At 45.2% G+C, this 10,136-nt stretch overlaps 1 protein-coding gene across 1 annotated transcript; it reads right to left on the minus strand.

Moving 5' to 3' along the window:
• Positions 1-2,205: 2,205 nt before the first annotated feature.
• Positions 2,206-2,889, minus strand: LOC138293976 (C-type lectin domain family 2 member D-like). Its single transcript, XM_069233235.1, has one exon. It carries the CDS (start codon positions 2,887-2,889, stop codon positions 2,206-2,208), a length of 684 nt encoding a protein of 227 aa, XP_069089336.1.
• Between the last annotated feature and the right edge of the window lie 7,247 nt (positions 2,890-10,136).

Consider the following 10,136-nt stretch of genomic DNA (forward strand, 5'->3'; position numbering starts at 1 on the left):
ATTTAGGCTTCCAGCATAGGGAGATAGTATTGTTCCAAGCTGGCCGCCACAGCCAGTGTGACCCTCTAGGTGGCCCACACTAGAAAGATTTTAGGACAAGGTGCCAAATAAAATATTATGGAACAGATCCTTGTTTCTGTGGGCCACAGAAGTTGCTTCTGTGGACTCTATTGGTGCCTAGCATGGGGCTGCTGGAATATTATGTGAGGTGGTCAAGTAGGGAGAAATCACTGCCCATCTCACACACAGGTGGCTTCAATAAGGCGTTGTACTTATCCCCCCTGGCCGGAGCGCAGATTTGCAAACTGGTTCAGAGCTCCTTGCACTCATTCTTTGGGAGCCTGAGGTTTTGACGGTCCCCGGCTACGGTGAGTAATCTAATAGTGAAGTTGTTGGTCCTAATAAATAGCCGGGTCTTTAGCAGCCATGCAGACCTTGGAGAAATATTATTTCGATTAATGAGCAGTGCGTATCAGATCGGTTGTGTGGTACGGATGTTGAGCTAAGAAACAAGCTGCCTGTAGCAGAAGATGACCACGATGGTAGTACACATCCATAGACATTACTTTAGAACTGCCCCAGACCAGCAGCAAGTAAGGGCTAGAGTACAGCAAAGTTAGTATATGAGCAAGAAATTATTCATTATCATAGGAAGATAATGTGGCCTTCAGAACGGTATCATCTGTTCCTCACAGACTCTTATGGTTTATGTTTTTCAGCCATTTGTTTCAAGGATTTAAAGCAAGGCTGGGGCCTTTGGCATATTGAATAGGACAGGCGAGGCATTTCAGTGCCTGCCATTTGAGTATCTTAGCTGGCCGATAGTGGAGCAGTTTTAAAAAAACAATCAAAACGTCTGAATCTTAATAAGATTGTCTTATTCTTTTTTTTTTTTTTTCCTCATCTCACTAATCCATGCCAGTAAAGGAAGGATCCACTACTCATTGACCCCCAGGTGTATAGCTCAACAATATCAACGGGCCACTCCACCTGCCACTCTCTTCCGACAAAAAAAAAAAAAAAGATTGTCTTATTCTTCAACATGCATTTTTCTTGCAGTTGTTCCATTTCTAACTGGTCCCTGAGGAGAACATGCAATTCTAAATTCTCAGTTAGACATAAGCACACATTTTTGGAACTTATGGGAGGTATACATTGAGTAATACAGTATGCAGCACACACTTGGGAGATACTGCCTGGGATTTAAGTTATATGACATGGATTCAAAACCGTGTATAAGAGTGCATCAAACGTTTGGGTTATGGGGTGGTATTTTGAATTGAGTCAAACATGATAAAATTGCATGATAGGGGTTCACCCCACTAAATGAAGATGCTATATATGAAAAGTTATATGGTAGGGACTCACCTTGGCATTTGAACCATGTCACAAATAGGGGTGGGTGGAGGTTCTGTCTTCCACTGGTAATCACAAAAATCACAGGGAAGGTGGCCTGATGGGGTCAGCAGACAACCATATCTGTGATTGCTTTTAAATAAAGCATTTTTTTTATTTTTAAACACAGCTTGTTTTCCTTAAAGTAAAACCGGATGCGTTTAAAAATACAAAAAATGAAACGTTTCAGTTTAATTTTTTAAGAGTAGGCAGTGGTACATGGCAGTGGTCCGTAGACCACTGGCTGCTCTCAAAAAAACATTTTTGCATGCATTCATAAAGGGGAATGAGTCAGTTTCCGAATGGGTTAACACCAATTTGAAATTGCTGTTAACTGCGATTGTTTCGTGACCACGTTCACAAAACAATCATACATAACGATGCGACTCGCAATTAGGAAGGTACGCCCTTGGCATGCCCCTTCCTAATTGCGACTCGCAACCCTATTTTGTGATTCAGTAAATAGATTAGTGTTAGAAATGAGGTCTCTAGTTGGTAGAGATATACACCCTTCTCCAAGTAAGGGACCACAATCCTAGCCAGGGTAAGTTGCACACAATGAAAATTATCCTGTGCCCACCCTCTGGTAGCTTGGCACCGAGCAGTCTTAATTTAGAAGGCATTGGGTTATGTATTTGTGCAATAAATCATACAGTAACACAGTGAAAACACCACACAGGTTTAGAAAAATATAGGATGTTTATCTGATTAAATTAAGGTCAATGTTGAAATATCACTTTTGCAGGTTTAAAAGAGTCTTAAATGTTAGAAATCAACAAGCTTTGTGCATTTGGCTCTATGTGCCTTAAATTATTCCTTCTTTATATATTCTGCGTGTTTGGTGCAGATGTATCTCCGAGTTGAGGAGCACCGGGCACTGCTGAGACCCTGATGGTTTAGATAGGCGCAGTCCGAGCCGCCGGGGACGCCGGTGCCGCTGTCCAGGGCGCTGCCGTCGGCCCACCGCCAGGGCCCGCTCGGATCTCTCCGCAGGCCGACCCAGCGATCATACTCCCCCTTCTCAGAGAGGGCGAACCCTCTCTCTTTGTCGCTTTTAATCACAGCCAGACTGGAGGAACGAGAGGCGCAGCTGCCATTGGCAAATGTCCAGCTTCCTTCGTTTTCAGAGAATAAGAAACAGCTGCTCTCGCGCAGGGTCCATCCTGCCTCGCACTGGCGGGAAAGGCCGCCCTCGTCGGTGCGGTTCGCCTCACTCGCGGGGTCTTCTCTCGCTCTGAGGGCGAACACGGCGACGAGGACGACGGAGCCCAAAACCACCGCCACCGCCGCAGCCACCACCCGCCAAAGACGGCGGCGGCGGGAGGCGGCTGGGAGGCCCTCTGCGGGCGGCCGGGGCTCTACCGCGGCTACGGCCACTTGTTGCTCCTCCTCGGAGGGTGGTGCCGCCGTGATCTCCGGCCACCCCCGCCCTAGCAGCGCACATGCCCGGGGTGAGGTTTCTTGGCCGGGGTCTTCCCTCAGGTCTGGCTCCATCGCGAGCACCACCGGTGCGTATAGAGACACGTTTAATTGGCAGAATGAAAAACTTTTTACACCAGCGCTCGGATACATTTTCCAAGAATTTGAACCAACCAAACTCTTCTGATTATGACTATTCCTTCGCTTCTCCGAGAGGTTCTTAAACAATCTTAAACATTTTTTTGCTACGGCGCCCCAACAAATTATGACTATGAACCAAATTCTATGTACTGCTACGATCTATAAACAGGGTTAATAGAGGTATTTTTTTGACATTACAAACTAATGGCGGATGTCGTATGATGTTTTAGTCTGTGAAAATTGCGCATAGAATTGTGGGTAAGCGCATATCGCTTGTGGGTAGGAAGGCTGATTCTTTTAGGGGTTTTTCGAAGCTGCTTTCTGCCCTCGGCTTTTGTTACTGATAGCATTTAACGCTGCACTTTCTATCTCCACGGGCATTTATATTGCCATGGAGGAGGATCGAAGCGGGTGAAAATTAAAATAGCACACTTTTTTTGGCTTTAGGTATTTCGCCGCTCCTGCCGAAATAGCACACTTTGGTGAAAAGTATCCAGCTTTGTAACCATATATGTAATACCTTACCTGTAACAAGTTGTTATTTACCATAAAAACGTAAAAATACACACTTCTACTCATTTTGCGAGAGATCTCTGCTTTGTCAATGGCTCTGACCTTCATCTCCCCAGAACAGCTTGGGACAGATTTACTAACATTCTGCACCGGAAACTGGCGCAACTCGTTTATTTTGAATTCATCTGCCCGAAAGTAAGGCAAAGCAGCGTCCATGGGTGGTACATGTACTAAAGCTGCCCATAACACTTGAACAGACTCGTATTTCATGTCTCAGCACAAACATGTCTGGCACTATTCCCCCCTCTCCACCTGCACAGAATCATGCTGCTGAGCGCCACACACACCTTTAACACATAGTGCGAGGATGTCTGAATGTGCAAGGTTACCCCTCCAGTACAAAATACCATACCTCGGCTGACTTTACCTTACATACCTTGCATGTGTGCTGTATAGTGCAGCAGACATGAAAAGTTGGAAAAGAAATGAGATAAATATTTCTCTTTAACGCCTGTTTTTGAAATAGTGGTAATTCTTAGTGCAAAATGCTGTCTACTATTATTAGTAGATAGGGTTTTAAGTAAAAAACCAAGGCTGGTAGCCCTGGAACGCCCATGTACCACCCATGGAATGCCAGAAGTATCTAAGGGCCAGATGTACGTAACTTTTTGCATGGCGCAAACAGCGAATTTTGCTGTTTCGACATGCAAAAAGCAAATTGCGATGCTCATTCCTATTTTGCGAGTCGGTAACCTGGTTACCGACTGGCAAAATGGGAATACGAGTCGCAAATATGCAAGGGTGTTCCCCTTCCTATTTGCGATTCGCATCGCTATGCAGAATTGCTTTGTGAACAAGAACGCGGTTGGAAAGCAATTCGCAGTTACCACCAGTGTCACACTGGTGGTAACCCATTCGCAAAAGGGAAGGGGTCCCCATGGGACCCCTTCCCCTATGTGAATAGCCCTGAAAAAATGAAACAAAAATGTTTTGTTTTTTTCGTTTGTATTGCAACTCGTTTTCCTTTAAGGAAAACGGGCTGCAATAAAATAAAAAAACGGCTTTATTTTAAAGCAGTCACAGGCATGGTGGTCTGCTGTCTCCAGCAGGCCACCATCCCTGTGAGTGGTGCGAATCGCAAGGGGTTCGCAAATTGCGACCCACCTCATTAATATTAATGAGGTGGGTCTTTGCGATTCACAGATGGTGTTGGGACAACATCTTGCATCCGGATTTGCGAGTCGCAAATTCGGATTTGTGTCATTTTTTTACGCGAACACAAACCTAACTCTAAATTTATACTTTGGCGCTAGACCCGTCCAGCGCCAACGTTTTGGAGTTAAAGTCATTTTTTGCCAGTGGGAAACTGCCTTGCATCAATGAAATACAAGGTAGGAGTTCCTGGGCAAAAAATGACTCTAAGGCCCAGGCGCCTTATTTATCCTGCAGTGGAAAAATGGTGCACAGTGGGGAGGTGGGTCTAAATAAAGGCACTAACCCTGCTTAGCACCATTATTTAACGCCTGGGTCAGGGCAGGCGTTAAGGGGCCTGTGGGCACATTTCCATGGTGGAACACCATGGAAAGAGCCCAAAGGTGCCCTTCCCAGGCCCCAACGACACCCCCACCCACACCAGAGGGACAGCAGAGGATGGCGACCCCATCCCAGGTAAGTAGAGGTAAGTATTTTGTATTATTTTTAAAAATGCCACTGGGGGCCCTGAAATCGCCCCCCTACATGGCACTGGGTGCAATGGCCATGCCCAGGGGACCCTTGTCCCCTGTGCTGGCCGTTGGGGTGGTGGGTAAGACTCCTGTCTTTAATAAGACAGGAGTCATGTGGAATGGTTTTGCGCTCAGAAATGACACTAGGCTGATTAGAGTCATTTGCTTTTACTCTAACCAGACTGATGTCATTTTTCAGTGCAAAACCCCCTTCCCCATACCGCCACTGCCACCCCCACCCCCACCACCACCCGGCTAATGTAATTTTCCATGATGTTAGCCCACCCTTTGTGCTGGATTGCACCATTCCTTAAATATGGCGCCCTGCTGGTGCTCTGGAATGGCAGAAGCTGTCGCTTTACTTTTTGACACAAAACTGCATTAGCTAAGATTTGCGTGAAAAAGTATACATTTGGGCCTAAATACCAAACCTAAATCAACAAATCGGACCTGAAGTGCACTCTTTCAGCTGCTGCAAAACAAACTCTGGAGATTTTGAGAATGCTTATTTATTACTACAATATGAAATGTTACAGGAGAAAAAAGATGCTGTTTAGTTGCTTATCGTACATCTAACAGATATAGAAAAATCTTTAAAATGTAAGTGTAAATTTTTAGGTTCAATGCTCCTCTTTTCCACATAAAAATGAAGGGGTAGATTTAAAAATGCTCTGGGTTAGCATCAAAAATGTGCTGCAAACCAACACAAAATGTTTTTCCTATTTTACTTTCCAGTGCAAAACTTGTTTTGCAATCAAAAGTACCCTAAAAGTAATGCAAAGCAGCGCAAAGAACTGCTTTGCCTTTCTTAGTGCCAAGGGGACGTTACATGGGCGTTCTCACATAACCACCCATACTTTTTGATGCAAAACCCTATTAAGAACAGTAGACAGGGTTTTATGTCAAAAGTTAACGCCATTTGAAAGGAGACGTTAAAAGGAGAAATGTTTTCATTTCTCCTTTCATTTCCGGCTTTGCATGTTTACTGCGTTGTAAGGGACACATACAAAGTAGGAGAAGTTTTAAATGAAGTCTTGTGCTGGAAGGCTATTCTTCCAGTATAAGCACATGCTAGTCACACACACACACCCTCGCACTGCTGCGTGGAGGTGCCGGGGGGTGACGTCTGCTCATCGCCAAATGTAAAGAGCAATACATGCAGGCAAGATTCAGATTTAGCTCTTTATTCACAGGTTCTAGTCTCCCACGGCGTGCTGCGTCCAGAGGGCTCGGAGACTGACTGCGACTGACTCCCTTCCCGTCGAAATCCCTCGTCAGTGTCCGCTCCATGCACATGACATTACAAATCAGAACAACGTGACAATGCACAAGAAGCATCTCGAGACACAATACATTACAGTGAGTAATAGTAACATTTATATTTACCAAAGGTGCTTAGAAGCAGATGCTGCTCCTGCTATGTATGGAGTGTCTCCACCCAGAGAGTGAACGTGTATTTAAGCACTACACACTTGTGAATTGCACTGCCTGGAGTGTGAATGTGCCTTTGCTCACTCCTTCTGGCTCTGCAAGGTCGTGTGCTGTGATGATAGCTGCACGCTTCTGCTGAGGGTGTCCTGATGGAGTGCACTGAGTGGCCAAGGGTTGGATATCTGCTTACATGAGAGAGCAGCTGAGCTTCATTACTACAAAGAGTAACCCTGTGGGGGCTGCAGCACCAGGGTGCAGTACCGCACCCTGTCACTAAACTACTCTCTAGAGAAAACACCACAAGTGTGCAGTACTGCACTCTGTCACTAGGTGTCCCTGTAAAGAAGAAAGCACCAGGGTGCTTACATGATGTCTGTGCTGAGCAAGCGCCTGAATTTTATGACAAGACCGGAGGCTCCTATTATGCGTTTCTCTTCTCGCTTTATTAACACAGCAGTCAAGAAAGAAACTACAAAACTACAAATCCCATGTGGCTAACCCAGAGAGCCAATGGGATTAGAAACGTAGTACATCATATGTTAACCAATAGGAACACCCTCGTGCCCTTGTGATGTCACTTGACTGCAAGCAGCCCTCTTTTCTTGCTGCTGCAGTCAAGGATAAGTTCTCTTTTTATTTCCTCTGATATTGTAAAACGTTTTATGAGGATATGTAGTATTTATGGTATTATTTTTATAATCTGTGTAGTCCTATGTAGACGGCAAGTTTGCCGCATTGTTTATTTCGCGCTGCCTCGCGCTAGCGTCCGTTTTTTCCTGCTCTCGGGCGGCGACTAAACCTTTCCCGAGGCAGAAGATTCAACGGTTTTCAGGCGCGCTGTGTGCGCGACGCGCTCAGGCTCTTCCTCGCGTCTGGAGAATAACCGTCACTCGGTTTTTCTTCCTGACGCGAGGAAGCCACTAATTTCTGCGCGCCGGCTTCAAATTACCTGCCTCAGCCGTTCCTCCTACGCAAGTTGTTTTTTCCCTTTGCTGTCAACACCTCCTTTGGGCCCGCCCTCCGATAGGAGGGGTTTTGGTTTCCATAGCTCAATTGATGTTTCCTGCTCTGTTAACCCCCGGTTGTCTGCATCCTTTTCAAGTCATTTCCTATTAACTTCAATTGTTTTTTCTCAGGAGTTGTTTTCCTTATTTGAATTTTAAAGAAGATAAATATTAATATGGAATCTAATACTTCCTCTGGGGAACAAGGTGTGCCCAATGATATTGAGGATATTAGAAATGAACTTCGAAATTTTATAAAGAGTTCTGTTCAACAGGCTATGGCGTCATCCATGCAAAAACTATCAAAAAATGTAGAATCAAATTTTTCTAATTTATTATCAAAATCTTCGGCCCAGTCTGCGGGGGAATGCAGTCAACGCCAGCCTGTCAACCCTACGGGTTCGACTCAAATGGAGAGTGAGTTTACCTCACATATGACAGAGGACGCGGTTCCTCACAAGGCTCCTGCCAAGGAGTATAATAATATGGTTCCTAAACTTTCCCTAAAACGAACAGCAAAACAACGCAATATTTCCCTACCCGTACCCTCTGCATCTACTCCTGACTCAGACGATGATATCCCTGATGCGGATTCCGATTACGTGGTATCTGATCAAGATGATACCGATTCCTTTTCACCTCCCCCTCATAAGAAGCCTAAAGTTCCCTATGTTTCCCCTACTCTCTTTGATGCAGAAGGCTTTCCCATGTTTGACCCTTCCCACATACTCTGTCCCAATTCCACGGAATGGTTCCCTGCCGACCATGTTGGTCGTTACGTGGCTCAAAAATTATTTTCTCCCCTTGACAAGCAAACCAGAGCTAAACTTAAATCAGAATGCCCTCGCCCCGTGCTTCCACATAATGCTACTTCTACCCCTTCAATCGATCAACAGATGCTGACCTTTTTCAACAAACAGGGCAAAGACCCTCGCAAAGGGGTAGACAAAGCATGGTCGTCCTGTCAGGACAAACTGTTGGACGTCATTGGTCCACTTACCAGAATTTTTGACATGGTTGAAACGGCTAGACTGGATGGTAGTTTCTTGGATCCAGAAGAACTTCTTTGTGGATCCAACGTTGTTTTTGTCTGCTGGGCAATGCTAACGCTTCCCTAATACACGAGAGACGGAAGGGTCTCCTTATAAAATTAGACCCTAAATTAATCAACTTGGCCACGGTTCAACCTCAGATTCACACTGAGGGACAACTCTTTGGGGACTCGTTCATCAAAGACGTCAGCAAATATGTTGCCACCTTTACTTCTTTGGACAAAGCACAACAGTCCATGAGAAAAATGTTCAGCCAACGTGTTTTTGCCAGGGCCGGTAGAGGCAGGGGCCGCTTTACCGGCCGAGGTAACACCACCCAAGGCTCCAGAGGGTACTACGGTTCTTACCAACAAGACTTCAGACCGCAATTCTATCCCCAGCGCGGCAGAGGTTATCGTGCCAGATCCTTTAGACACAATAAGACCGTCAATCCAACAGGTAAGCCCTCAAGTTGGTTCCTTTCCAACAGGGGGTCGCATTTTCCATTTTCTTTCAAATTGGTTAACAATTACTGCGGATGTGTGGGTACTAAATACTGTACAGGGTTACATGATAGATCTTTATTCTACCCCAGTGCAAATGTTCTCCATTCCTCTTCCCCATTTTTCCACAGAAATGACCCACCTAATATCTCTCGAAGTAAGCTCTCTTTTGCAAAAACAAGCAATCTCTATTGCCCAACCCCATCCTTCGGGATTTACCAGCCCAATTTTCCTTGTTCAAAAGAAGAACAAAAAGATGCGTCCAGTCATCAATCTAAAACATTTCAATCGATTTGTAGTATACAGACATTTCAAAATGGAAACAATTCTCCACCTCAGAGATATACTCCTTCAAAACGACTGGATGGTCAGACTGGATCTGCAGGACGCCTATTTAGTGATTCCTATTCATCCAGACTCCAGGAAATTCCTTCAGTTCCACTGGCTCGACCAAACTTATCACTTTACTTCTCTACCCTTCGGGCTATCTTCCGCCCCTTGGTGCTTCACCAAGCTCCTGAAGCCTGTCGTGGCTTTCCTAAGATCCCAGGGCATAAGGCTCTTAATTTACTTAGACATCCTCATTTTAAGTCAAGCTCCTCAGACTCTCCTTCTACACTTACAAACAACCAGCTCACTTCTAGAGAATCTGGGTTTCATAATAAACAGAGAAAAATCTCTCCTAGTGCCTTCCCAAACCTTAGAGTTCTTGGGATTTCAAATCAATTCCATCTCAGCCACTCTGCTTCTTCCTTCCGCAAAAATAAGATCCATAAAGTCAGAGATTCTACAAGTCCTTCGCAGTTCTCTTATCTCTCTCAGGACTTTGGCTCGAATAGTAGGCCTTCTGTCCTCTTCCATACAGGCAATCTTTCCAGGTCCCCTTCACTATCGTTCCCTTCAAAGACTAAAGATTCAACACTTGAGGAAGGGTCTAGCATACTCCGACCTCATTCCCTTAGATATGGAGTCCCG

This window comes from Pleurodeles waltl, chromosome 4_2 (assembly GCF_031143425.1).
Source record: "Pleurodeles waltl isolate 20211129_DDA chromosome 4_2, aPleWal1.hap1.20221129, whole genome shotgun sequence".
In the NCBI taxonomy this organism is placed as follows: Eukaryota; Metazoa; Chordata; class Amphibia; order Caudata; family Salamandridae; genus Pleurodeles; species Pleurodeles waltl.

Bases quoted from the DNA above. Each gene is read 5' to 3' on its own strand.
- LOC138293976 (XM_069233235.1), bottom strand. From the start codon at position 2,889: ATGGAGCCAGACCTGAGGGAAGACCCCGGCCAAGAAACCTCACCCCGG.